The sequence below is a fragment of the Equus quagga genome, chromosome 15, assembly GCF_021613505.1.
Source record: "Equus quagga isolate Etosha38 chromosome 15, UCLA_HA_Equagga_1.0, whole genome shotgun sequence".
Classification (NCBI taxonomy): Eukaryota; Metazoa; Chordata; class Mammalia; order Perissodactyla; family Equidae; genus Equus; species Equus quagga.
The window spans coordinates 86,848,697-86,862,085 of NC_060281.1; the positions used below are offsets into that span (position 1 = coordinate 86,848,697).

At 52.9% G+C, this 13,389-nt stretch overlaps 1 protein-coding gene across 1 annotated transcript; it reads right to left on the reverse strand.

Moving 5' to 3' along the window:
• Window positions 1-385: 385 nt before the first annotated feature.
• On the reverse strand, window positions 386-11,392 carry LOC124226632 (SEC14-like protein 3). The gene is made up of 12 exons (XM_046640117.1): window positions 11,237-11,392; window positions 10,186-10,261; window positions 9,889-9,932; window positions 9,693-9,752; window positions 8,479-8,667; window positions 6,992-7,087; window positions 6,294-6,354; window positions 5,021-5,104; window positions 2,935-3,041; window positions 2,396-2,535; window positions 2,130-2,299; window positions 386-1,305 (listed from the first exon to the last, which is right to left on the reverse strand). The coding sequence occupies exons 1-12, from the start codon at window positions 11,288-11,290 to the stop codon at window positions 1,184-1,186; spliced, it is 1,203 nt and encodes a 400-aa protein (XP_046496073.1). The 5' UTR covers window positions 11,291-11,392; the 3' UTR covers window positions 386-1,183.
• Between the last annotated feature and the right edge of the window lie 1,997 nt (window positions 11,393-13,389).

A 13,389-nucleotide genomic window follows, 5' to 3' on the forward strand; every position in this document is an offset into this window, starting at 1 on the left:
CCTCAGATGCCCAGTGGGCATCACATCTCCGCCCACAAACTGGGATTGGAGAGGGTGACTTCCAGGACACTTTTACTGGAGGATCTAGGACAAACAAGTCATTCCTTCTCTCCTTCTTTGTAAACATGGGGTCTTAGGAGTGATATTACGGGACGATTAAGAGCAACGTCTTGGAGTAAAGAAAAAAAAAAAAAAACCTTGGGTCTTGGATCTGCCACTAAGAGCTGTATGGTGTTGGGTGAATGACTTCACCTCTCCGAGCCTTAGTTTCTTTCTCCATACGGTGGCCATAACAAGTGGCCTCAGGGAAGGCGTGAGAATGAAATGGGCTAAACTCACAGAGCACTTGGCACCGTGTGTGGGACACAGAGAGCACTCACCAAAGGACAGCTGTGGGATTTTTATTATTATCGCCAGGCAGCAGCGAGAGCCAGATGTGACTTCCTTTGCTTCCAGGAAAGTTCCTTCAATTGCTTAAAACGTAAGCCGGGGGTTCCAAGGGAAGGAGATAGGGGTAGGTGTGATGGGTTAGGGAAGCTGTGGACCCTGAGTCAGGCAAAGCATTATGGAGGCATCTCCGACCTCCCCAGTGGGCAGCCACTGCCAGAAATCTGGGGGCTGGATCACCTGGGTCTCCAGGAGAGTCCACCCCCTCCATGGCCCTGTCCAAGGTGTTGAAATCTGCCCCAGGTAGGCTCCTCCTCATCACGCACACCCATGAATCACCTGCTCCCTACCTCCATGCAACTTCACAAGTGTACCCTGAGCATCTACTACATAAGGGGTAGAAGTAAAAAGAATTTAGAGGCATCTCCAACCCAACTGGCTCATAGCTCATAGGGAAGGAACTCAAGCACACAGAAATGCCTTAGGAGCAGAGAGGTCCAAGGCTGGGGGATTCATTTTCCTATTTCTTGGGTTTCAGTGACATCCACCTCTTGCGTCTACCTTTGCTTCTTCCTCTTGTGCAACCTGGGCATCCTCCAAGTCTGTGCCTCTCATACCTTTCCTGATCTGACCACGGCATATGAGTCTTCCCTGAGGCAGCTCTTTCTCTACTCACTAATGTCACAGAGTCAAGAGGACTAATGACCAATTTCTTAGGGGGCAGGGTGGAGAGGAAGGGTAGGATATATAGAGAGAAAGCAGAGGGCCAGGGGTCTCTGTGAAGTGGAGGAGCTGCCTAGACAGGGGTGAGCTCCTTGTCGTATTTCTGCATGCCCTCGTCCGGGAGCAGCACCTCCACTGTGAAGCTGACCTTCTTGGTGTGGACAAAGCTATAGGTGTTGTCGAAGCGCAGGACATCTGGGGAGACAGATGGACAGACGGGTAGTTGGGCCTGGCTTCACGCTCCTTGTGTCCCTGCCCTGGTCACAGGGGAGGACAGGCTATGTTCCCACCTGCTGTGTTTGCCACGCTGGGCCAAGTTCCCACCGCTCCTCTTCCCTTCCCCATGGGAACTGCCACCCCTGAGTGGGGCCTGTAAACAGACACTGACCTCCTCCTGGCACATGCCCAGCTTGGCTTTAGTTGCACCAACTGGCAACGAGAACAATGGCCACTGCATCCCATTGTCTCTACACCTGGATACTCGCACAATGTGGGTGGGAGGGGGCAGTTGGAAACTCAGAGGCCTCACAGCCCCCTTGAATGGACCCTGCCTCCTCACACACCCCCCCCCCCCCCCCCCCGAGAAGCAGGGCTTGTAACCTCGGCTTCACAGGTAACCAAGCCAAGGGCCCAGAGTGGTAAGACTTTTGTCCAGGGTTACACAGCGACGCTTAGGCTGACGTGGGACCCTGGCACCACACTTAGCTATGTGGCTCTGGACAGCTTAACTCACTTCTCAGAGCCCCAGTTTCCTCCTGGGGAAAGTTGTACCTGCCCTATTGTCCCTTGCCTGTGTCCTGTGGCCCGAGTGCTCTCAGCCCCCCAGAGCCTGTGTGTCTCTGGCTCTTGGTGCACAGTAGATGCTCGCGAGTGTAGACTGAATGAGCAACTGTGTGAATGAATGGTGCTAACCTGGGCTGTGTGTCCCTGGGAGGTCACTGCCCCTCTGTTTCCTCCTCTAAACCATTGGACACGTGGCTCCAGCTTTCCAGAGCTGGGGCTGGCCAGAACAAACTTACAGACACCGGCTTCTGAGCAGGTGAGGCTGCCGTCCTCTGGTACCATGTGAGCGTTGTAGCGCTGGCTGGCCACCACCTCCGTCATCTCCCCTGCCCGCTGCCGCTCCCCCATCTTGGTCTTCAGGAAAACCCCAAAGCCGATGTCAGCACCATCAGATGAGAACTGCCACCTGTTAGGGAGGTAGGGGGGCAGGTTGCTCCTCAGTCTGACGGGCCCCCCAGGGGCTGGGGCCCAGCCAGGGGTGGGGTGGTGGCCTGTCCCTTACCTGAGGACACAGCCTGGGAATAGGATCTCATACTCCACCTGGTGCGAGGAGCCGCGGCTGATCTGCACTGAGTGTTCATACTGAGTCTTCACCTGGTCCCGCACGTACATGGACTTGGGGATCTCCCCACCGTAGTTGATCTGCAGTCAGAGGATGGGCTGGGCTTGCTCTCCTCTTCCCGCCGTGGCATTGTTTATGCTGTCGCTCCTGTCTGAGGCGCCTTCACCATCTCCTGGAACTATTCTGCTCATTCTGTTCTCCCTCCCCCCCGACCCCAGAGTGCCTTCCCTGACCCCCAGGCTGGGTCAGGGCCTCCTCTGGGAACTTCCCCTTCCGGTTCATCCCTTTGGGTCAGAATGTCCTCCATCCTTGTTTGATGTCACAGCTGCTGGAAGCCCAGTGGGGACACAGCTGGGACTGTCTAGCCCAACACCTGGCTCCCAGGGGTCTCTCTACAGACATTTGTGGAATGAATGAGCAGATGAGAAAGGAGCCCAGCTCTACTCCTCTCGCCTCCCCTGTCCTGAGGCTCTTCATACCTTAGTTAAACATTTGGGGTTCCCATCAGGGTCGGTCAGGGTCCCCCCAAAATGGGCAGGCAGTTCCTCAGGACTGATGAGTTTCAGCAAACCTTCCTTCCAGTTGTCTGTGGCAGAGGCATTGAAGGGTGGTTATCAGGCATGGAGGGGACCCATCAGCCCCTCATTCCCACCCTGAGCTTGGGGAGAAGCCTTATAGGAGCTGGGCTTCTCCCCAAGGACTAATTCCACAGCCTCTCAGGCCTCCAGCCGCAGGATGTATCTTCCAGTGTCATGTTGCTATGGAAACATGTTTCCCCCTGGCTGATGGGTTCGGACATTTTTGAGGGTCTCTCAGTCATAAGTAGTGAAGACAAGAGTTGTCTGATCGTCTGAAAGAGACTTTAAAGCCTGATGAGGTCAAGGACCTTGTTGGGGGCCCACACAGTGTGTAAGTGGCATATTCAAGTCAGACCTCTCAGTGGGGAATGGACACCCGTGGGCCTTTGAAAGGACCTTCTGCCTCTCCACTCCTTAATCACTGCAACCATAATGCCCATTCCTGTGCTTCATGCCCTTTGCAAAGCTCTAAGTGTTCTAGGTCTTGGGGTGTCACCATGGCTCCGGCCCTGAGACCAATCCAGGCTATCCCCCTGCATGGCCATGAGAGATTCGCTGCCACCAGTGGGAGTAAAGACCACAATGCCTTGCACACCAGGGCCAAATGCACAGAGCCTCATGTGGGACCAAGTGGGCACCACCAAGTGGGACAGAGGCTGGACTTGGGCCTCTGTTCCAGGATTTGGGGGTCCACCCTGCAATCCACCAGCTCCCTATCCCAGTGGAATTGGGCAGAGGCGAAACTCAGGTACCAGGAAGAGAGAGAAAGCAGGAATTTGTAAGATCCCCACCCCCCAACCTCAGCTCTCCTGCTTTGATGATCTGACCACTCTGCCTGTGAGAAGTTATCCTCCAAGTTCAGGGTCATTGGTTTGAGTGTAAGAACCATTTCTCTTCTATCTTTCTTTCTCTTTCCCTATCATTTTAAAAAATAACAATTTTTCCTACTTATAAAAGTAATATATGGGGGCCGGCCTGGTGGTGCAGTGGGTAAGTTCCCGTGCTCCACTTCGGTGGCCTGGGGTTTGTGGGTTTGGATCCTGGGTGCGGACCTGCACACTGCTCATCAGGCCATGCTGTGGTGGCGTCCCATATACAAAGTGGAGGAAGACTGGCACAGATGTTACCTCAGGGACAATCATCCTCAAGCGGAAAGAAGAGGATTGGCAATGGATGTTAGCTCAGGGCCAAACTTCTTCCCGCACACAAAAATTCCATCATGCTAAAGTGGAATTGACTAGTAATTGTAAGGGCAAATACAAATTATAAATAAAAGGCTTAATTCTCCCGTTGAAAATAAAAGAAGAGACTTCCTTCCATTTTTTTAAAAAAAGTAATGTGTTATTATAAAAATTTAGAAAATACAGAAAAATACAAAAAATAAAATTCAAAACCACCTGGTTTCTTGCCATCCACAAATAAACATTTTATTGTATTTCCTTCGAGAAATATTTTTGTTTTCACAAAAAATAAGATCGAACTATCCCTACCACTTTGTAACCTACCTTTTTTTTTTTTTAACTTAATGACATATCCTATGACATCAAATCATTTTTCATGGCTGCCCAATAATTCCTCAAATGGATGCAGTGTTATTTACTTATCCAGTCCCTTCTTGTCGAGCCTCCCTTCATGAACCATGTCTCCTCTCCTGCTCTTCTTCCTCATCCTTGTCAGCCCAAACTGCCTTTAGAAGCACTGAGGTGATGAGTGCTAAAGGAAACTGAGACCCATAGCCCAGGGGTTGACTAGCAACCAAACTGAAATCGATAAGGAGGAAGGTGTGGAGGCCTCAGTCCCCAGCGAGGGATGGCAGGGGATAAGGCAGAGGTAACTGGGTAGACTCTATAGTGTAAGACCTACCACACTTTTGAGAAGGAGGACCCTATGACTCTAGAGGATGTGTGGATCCCTGGTTGGGGGGATGGACCAACCTCATTCCAAACCTCATGCACAGAGCTCACGGGCTGGAGGTGGAATTACTTACTTCCCATCACTACAATTTTTCTGCGAGTCTCCTCACTCAGGAAGGGCTTCATGAGATTGTAGCCCACGGGGAACAATTTGGTGGCTGGAGAGATACAAGCAAGTATAATGGGGAGAAAATAACTCCACTGGACCACTCTCTCCATAAATCATAGCCAGCAATATGGAGGAATCTCAAATTACCTTGGCAAGTTCCAATGTCCTGCACCTGACAAACCATCCAACCAACTGGTCAACCAACCAACAAGCAGCCAACTAACCACCCATCCAATCTATCAAACAGCCAAAAAACCAGCCAACAAATAGCCAATCAATTCACCTTCTAACCAGCATGTCACTCAGCCTACCAACCAATCAGCTAACCTACCATATAGTCAAACAACCAATCAATACATTAGCCAATCAGCAAACCAATCAGACAATTAAACAACCAGCCAACTGCCCAACCAACTACCCTCTCCAGCCAGTCAACCACTCAAACAACCAACAAGCCAACCATTCCAACAACCAGCAGTCAACCATCCAAGATCCAGCCAAATAACAAACCAGCCAGCCAACTAACCAGTCTGCCAACTAGCCGCTCACCCACCCACCCAACCAAAATGCCAAATAGTCACTCAATCAGTCAACTAACAACTATCCAACCAACCAACCAACTATCCCACCAACCACCAGTCAGTCAACTAGCCAGTCAACTACTGGCCAGTCAACTAGACAACCAACTAAACAACTAATCAACCAACGAATCAATCAACCAATCAACTAACCAACCATCAAACATACATCCATCCTTCCATCCACTCCCCCATCCACCCAAACAACAGCCACCCAAACACCCATTGAGCATCCACATGGCCGCAGGCCAGTGAGAGATACAATAGAAGTGGAGAATCATTGGTCCAGGCTTCAAGGAGCAGATAACTGCAAGGAAAACAGGATGAATGCACACAAGACAGCTGACAGGGCTTGGAAGGGAGCAGACAAGAAAGGCCAGACTGGGCTGCACCAGCTGCCAGTGCCAGGGGCAGTTTCGGGAGGGAGACATCAACATGGCCAGAGAAGTGAGGGGATTTCTGGAAGAGCTGGGGTTGGAGCTGCCTCCTCTTGCAGTAAGATCAGCCACAGAAGTTACCATTTATGGAGCACTGACTCTGTTCCAGACAGTCTAAGTAATTTGCACGCAGCCAAGCAACCAACTGCCTCCCTACTGCCCAGGGAAGAAGGCTCAGAAATGGAAATGGAGGCACAGCGAAGTGAAGTCACTTGCCACACACCTTTCACAATGAGCATGAACTTCAGGGTCTCTGGATAATTCTCTTCAAGGAGGCCGAAGAACTGTGGAACCAAGAAAGAAGCCATCAGAGCCCATACCTCCTTCTGCTACCCCATCGCCTTTGCGATCTCCCTCTGGAGGGTTCAGAGGGCTGTGGAGGGTTTCCCTTCTTTCCATCACCTCCTCAGGCCCCTGGAGGGGACCTTCTCAGCTTAGACTATGGCAACCACACCCTGACAATAATTACATAGTAATAAGCATTTTTAGAGTAAATGTTATAGTATAGTAATAATAATGATTACTGTTTATTAAACGTTCACTATTTGCCAAGCATTGTGTATACACCTTACATATCAACTCACTGAAGTAAGCTTGCATCCCTTTGAAATGCAGACTTTTGGTATCCCCATTTTGTAGATGAGGAAACCAGAGCATGGAGGGGTGAAGCAGAGCTGGGGATGACAGGGCTGGGAAGGGTTGGGTGGAAGCTGGTCCCTATGGTTTCAGCATAGTGTTGTCCCTGAAGCCTGTTCTGTGGAATCTTCCAGGAAATATATCTTTGGGTCTTGAGTTGCAGTGATGCGGCCCAGGAAGGCCACTATCTTTTACCAAATCTTGGCTCTGAGTGAGCAGCCAGGTGACAGCAGGCCATGCTGGTCGTTAAAGCAAGCGGGGCGCGCCCAGGGGCCTTCTCCTCACCTCCTGGTACACGTCCACCAGAGGTTTCCAGAAATGCTTCAGTCCCAGGCCCTCACAGTCAAATATCATGATGATGGTTTCAATCTTCCTCCCCAGCTGCGAGGATGAGAGCAAGGCCCAGTTCCAAGGATCAGGGTGCAGGCTCAGAACCTGGGACATGGTGACCCTAACACATGACCCCTCAGGGCTTCTCCCAGCCCCCTACTCTGTCCTCAGAGGAAAGAGTGGACAAAACAGTGAACGCTTCTACCCACCCCTCCCTCCACCACAGCCAGACTTGGTGGTCTAGGGGTTAAGATTCAGCACTTTCACCGCCACAGCCCAGGTTCGTTTCCTGGTCAGGGAACCACACCGCCCATCTGTCAGTTGTCATACTGTGGGGCTGTGTGTTGCTGTGATGCTGAAAGCTATGCCACCGGTATTTCAAATACCAGCAGGGTCATCCATGGTGGACAGGTTTCAGCGGAACTTCCTGACTAAGACAGACTAGGAAGAAGGACCCGGCCCCTCCCTCCAAAAGCACTGGCCATGAAAATTCTGCGTATAGCAGCAGAGCATTGTCTGACACAGCGTTAAAAGATGCGAAGATGGCACAAAAAGACCAGGCAGGGTTCTGCTCTGTTGTACACAGGGCTGCTGGGAGTCGGAATCAACTTAACAGCGCTAAAAACAACCATCCACCACATCCAGCATCCATTATCCAGTCATCATCCGTCCATCCATCTATCCATTAACTGACCCACCCATTCATCTCTTTGCCCATCCATCCATTCCTACTGCCATTCCTTCATCCATCCATCCTTCCATTTGTCCAACTGATATTTATTAAGCACCTATTTTGTGCCAGACACTGAGAGCGTAACATTCTATGTTGTGCTCAACAGTCCACAGTTCTTGTCCTCAAAGACTTCATGGTCTGGCTGGGGAGAGGGACAAGCAACCGGGGCCCTAAGATGAGTCCCGAGATGAGTGTGGTGACAGGACAGCACAGGAGCTGCGGGAACACACGTTAACTGGGATGGGGGTGACATCTAAGTTTGAGACCTGAATGATAGACAGGAGAGAGCCAAGGGAAGTGTGGGTGGTAGGTGGGTCTGCTGGGAACAGGGTTATCCAGACAGACGGAAGAGCAGGGCCATAACAATATGAGAATTGTTGTAACAATACCAATAACAGAAGGAATGACAGTAATTAACAATGTTGAGAAATGTGTATCAGGCCCTGTGTGCTGGGCCACAGACTTGCATTATCTCATTTAATCTTTGCAACCAGTATTTACTATTATCTCCGTTTTGTAGGTGAGGAGACAGACTCAGAGAGGCGAGGTGACTTTCCAAGTTTGCGCAGCTGGGAAGTGGCAGAGCTGGTGTTTGACTCCAGAGCCCTCTGACTGTGACAGTAGAGAGCACAGGGGTGTCCCGGGACTATGTCCCCTGGCAGCCTCACCAGCGCCCCTAGTCGCCCGACCCGCTCAGCCTGGGCCTCACCCGCTCTGTCTGCAGGTCACACTCATGCAGGATGCGCTCACAGTCCCTCATCTTGGTCTTGAGCAGGTCCTGCTTGGTGACCGAGAAGAGCAGGCCCTTGGGGTCAAGCGGCCCTATGATGTCGTACCACACGGGGCAGCCGTCACGGTCATGGCCACACAGGCCGCCAGGCATGTACTTCTGGACCACCTGGGCGTGGAAAGATACGTGGAACTTGGCTTTACGCATCTCCCCCGAGATCCCTGGACCAGGCTGACCTGGTGGCCCACGCCCACACACACCATGGTACAAGCACTGTCCCTCCCCCAGAGGGCAATCCTATTGTCCAAATGAGAAAGCTGAGGGGGCTGCAGGGGAGGGCCTTGCTCACAGTGGGTACACAGCAAAGCCAGGCCTCAAAGCCTGGCTCAAGGGCTTTGGGCTCCTTAGTTCTGCCCCCGCATCTCCCATGTCCCTTTCCATAGAGAGGAGTTGGGCTTAGTGATGGAAAACATGGATTCTGAAGGTCAACAGACCTGGTTCAGATATACTCTACTGCTTCTCTGCTGTGCATCCTTGAGCAAGTGAAGCTACCTCTCTGAGCCCCATTCTACCTACAATGGTTCAGATAATCCCTCCCTCATGGGCCTGTTGGGGAAAGTCCCCAAGATTATGTAGGCAAAGCACAGTGCCTGGCCCTGAGCTCATACTCCACAAATGAAACTACCACCATTGCTTTACTAAGACGCCGGGGGTGGGACTGTTCTCCCCAACTCCTTGGTGGGCTAAGTTTCTTTCCCACCCAGACAGGATGCTTTGAGCAAGGCCCTAGGGGTGAGGCTCAGACGTACAAACTAACTGTGGTGGTGAAGATCCCAGGTTCAGAGGATAGACAGGCCTGAGCTCAAATCCCAGCTCCACCCTGGGGCTGTGGGACCTTGGGCAAGCTGCTTAGCCTCTGCTGGGCCTCAGTTTTCTCAGCTGTAAAATGGGGACAAAAGTACCCACCTCACAGGGTTGTGATGAACTCAGGCAGGTAAACTCTTAACTCAGGCCCAGACGGCATAAGCCCCCAGGAAACAGTCATAATTGTTACAGGAGAGGTGTCTGTAGATCCAGGGGGTTCCACAGGCCTCCCAGCCTTGCTACCCTTCACTCATGGTCCCCAGGGATCCAGAGGCTGCTTGGGAGGTATGTCTGTAAAAGACTGGGGTATGGGGGGCGGTTTGGCTCACCTCTGGGGGCTGCCAATCAAGGATGTGGTCAATGTCCATGGTCTTCCGGAACTCCATGTACTGAAAGGGAGGTGAGTGGTAAGGCCCCACCGGGCTCCCAGCACCCCTGAGGAGGAGGGGATGGAGGTAGGGGCTCGAGGTGTGGATTGCCCCCCACAAAGCCCCTCACCAAATCTCCAGAGGGGATGGGTCTCACCTTGCGGAGCATGGCCTCCGATTTCTGCAGGTCGAAATTCCGAGCTGTGGGAAGATGGGGAAAGGCGTGAGGTGGGAAGGACACTGCCTTGTCCTGGTCCTGGGCAGCAGGGACTATGGAGGGGCCCGAGGGCCTGGGTGGGGCCTTCCTTCCCTGCCCCCTCCCCTCTCTTGGACCTGAACACGTGAAGCAAGATGGTGTGGTCGGGTCCTGAGAGCCATGGGTTGTTCTGGAGCAGTTGGGACCAGGCCCCTCTCACTGCCCCCTCATCCTGACCTCCCCCATCTCTGCCCTCACCTCGGAGCCAGCGCAGAAGGAAATAGTCATCAGGATTGGGCAGGGCAGGCAGCACGTCCTGGACATTTTCTCGGAACTTGGAAGAGAGATGCTTGTTAAAGTGGTTTTCACACTGAGCATTGACCCCCAGACCAGTGATGGTTTTCATCATCCTTCCTTCTCTTCCACATGCAGACTGGCCCACAGTGATGGAAGGATGGGTGGGAAACAGAGAGAGGGAGAGATAGATCATTGAATAGGTGGGTGGACGGATGGACAGGGGAATGGAAGGAAGGATAGATGGGGAGTAAATGGATAAAAAGAAGAATGATTGGATGAATGGAAGGATGGATGAGGGGAGTAGATGGACGGAACAAAAATGGAAGGGGAAATCAATGAAGGGGTGGATGGACAGAAAGAGAGATGGGTGGGTGAATGGATAGAAGAAGAGAGGATAGATGGGTGGGTGGGGTGGGAGGGGGGATGGAAGAAGGATAAATGAGTGGGTGGGTGGGTAAGTGGATTGGAGTATGAATGTATTCTTAGTTCTTTCCAAGTGTTAGCCCACCAAGGCTTCTGCCATTTTTCATCCCATTTTCTGCAAAAACATGGTTAATGATTATGTGTCCTCTTCCCTGTTGACCTTGGGGATGACAACATAGCCTGCTCTTACAGACAGGTCATCTTTCAGGGTCCTGGGGAGGGAGGGGGAACAGAGTCAGAGGGCAGACCATGAGCATCCTTCAGCTCCCACCTAAGGGACCTGGGAGGGTGGGGGGAGGGGGCGGCTGTCAGATAAACTCTCTGGGTCTGGCTCCTGGATGAGAAGAAGGCAGGCTTGATCTGACATCCACACTACTGCCTGGAAGTGGTGCTCTGTCCCTCAACCCTTGCCCTGGACTGGGCTGATGTCGCTGGGCACTGTGGGACCTGACTCCTAGGAGAACTGACAGCCAAGAGACAATGTCAATGACACACTAGGCCAACAGAGCAGGGTAGGGTTCCAGCCACAGCCCCCACCGCCGCCCCTCAGACCTTTTTTCCTGGGGCTCCAGGGGACAGGCTCTCTTACCTTGGCCAGCGTCTCTGCCTGCCTGGGGCTCAGGTCTCCGACTCGGCCACTCATGGTGCTGGGTGAGGCTGGAGGTGTGGAGGCCACTGCAGGCAGAGGCCAAGCCTAGTCGTGTAGCTCTGACCCAGCAGGGGCCTTTTGCCCCCACTCCTGGGTGTGGCTTCAGGCCCCTCCCCCTTGGCTCACTGTTGGATCGCGCATTACATAATTGGGATTAAGTGAGGTCCCGTGTTTGGCTCTGGGACAGGTCTGGGGAGCAGGTGAGCACAGAAGGGCGTGCTAGAGGTCCCCTGCCAGGCGGAGGAGGCTGGGAGGGAATGAGGCGGGCCTCCCATGGCCTGGGAGCCCAGGCTGAGTGCCTGTGGGACCCCCATCGGTGCTCCCAGGCCTCCAGAGAAGGGGGCATTCCAAGGAGAGTGAGGACTGCTCCCTGAGGGACCCTTTCTCTCCGAGCCTCCTTCTCCCCATCTCACTAATGAAGAGACCCCACACCTAGGGTTCTCCAAAGGTCCTCCCACCCCATCTCTGACAGGAGGGGTCAGGGACTGGTCAGTCTAGCAAACACTTCATTTGCTTTGTTGGCTGAGAGGCTCATGTCCTTTCGCAACAAGCATCCATAGTCAAGAAGAGACAGGCTGGGGCAGAAGAACGGAACTCAGAAGTCCTTGCTGCAGGTCTGTTTCCTGCACAGGCCAACACTGCCTTTCCTGTCTTTCGAATCCTCCCTCGCAGTGCTGGCCCTGCACCTTCAGCACGGGGAACGGCTGAGCACCCACACCGGGCTGTCCCCTTCCCATCTCTGAGGTCAGAGGACACAAGGGGCTTTGTCCAGGATCCTGCATCCCCTAGGCCCTAAGGGAGAGTTGGGGTGGGGGGCATGCTGATGGCCTTGGAGTGGTGATAGCGTTTCTTGGGATTTTAAACATCTGATTAGTAAGGGGTGTTCACCATCTATGCAAGGTGATGAGGAAAGCCCAGAAGGTTCCCCTGTCCTTTGATTTCTGTCGTGCTGCCTGATGTTCCACCATCAGACGTGCCACAGGCCCGGCTCTGCTCCTTATGCCCCCATAAGACTCCCTTTTAAGATGACACCTCGGCTTGTCACTTGCCTCATTTACAGAATGGAGCTATGGATGCTTGCCCTGTCCTCCTTACAAGATTGGAAGGAAGATCTAATGAGACGTAGCGATTGTGGAGGGTCAGTGTGTTTAAGGGATTATCCTCCCCCAGCCGTCAGAAACTCTGAGAAGGCAGAGGCCACATTGTCACTGATCGTCTATAAAGAAACCAGGAGCGCCTCTGCTGGAGACCACAGCACAGCCATGTGGCCACATCTTCCAGGTCTTGAGGGGGTCCACATGGGCTGAAACTACCCGTGGGCCAGCCTCGGCCCCAACAGCTGGGCTAGCCCAAGCCACTCTGCCCAGGGCTCTCGCAGGTTCCCTGCCCCTAGGGCACCCTACACTCCACCCCTGGGCTATCTTGAGCCTCTGTTTTGGGCTATCTTGGGATCTTTTTAGCCTAGCTGAAGTGAGCTAGTGCTGTCGCCTCCCTTCTCTGGACTCCTGATAGAATGGGTCCAGAAGGAGAAGGGGGGCCATCTTTGGCCATCTCCCTCTATCTGGGGCGCCTGCCGCAGGCACTCAGCAGCAGTTAGGTAACTTTCCACACCCTAGTCCCACCCCACTTCACATTCTGGCCTTGTTCCGCAAAGGCCCGGTTGCCACCCACACCCACTTCCCGCCGGGCTGGTGGTATGTGGAGATTGGGTTCCTCCACGGCTCTTTCATTAGCCCCTAATCTGGCCCGTTTCTCACCAGTTTCCTTTCTCGCCCTAATCGCTCTAATGTCTTGCACCCCAGTTACTTCTGGGGACATCAGAGGCTGGGCAGGGAGGGCCAGGAGGAGGTGTGGGCCCTCAGAGACACCCCTAAGCACTTTTCCTGACCCGGACCACAAATAGACACAGAGCGCCTACAGTGTGCACATATCATCATTGTCCATAGTGCTGTCCAATAGAACTTTCTGTGATGATGGAAATGTTCTCTGTCTGGGCTGTCCTGTAGGACACGTTTGGTAGTGACTAATGACACGTGACATGTGGTTAGTGAGACTGAGGAACTCAAGTTTTATTTTAAATGAGTTTTGATTAA

Coding starts and splice junctions, on each gene's coding strand:
- LOC124226632 (XM_046640117.1), bottom strand. CDS start 11,290: ATGAGTGGCCGAGTCGGAGACCTGAGCCCCAGGCAGGCAGAGACGCTG. Junction 8,668..9,692: donor TTGATTGGCAGCCCCCAGAG/GTGAGCCAAACC, acceptor TTCCACGCCCAG/GTGGTCCAGAAGTACATGCC. Junction 1,306..2,129: donor CTGCTCAGAAGCCGGTGTCT/GTAAGTTTGTTC, acceptor CTGTCTCCCCAG/ATGTCCTGCGCTTCGACAAC.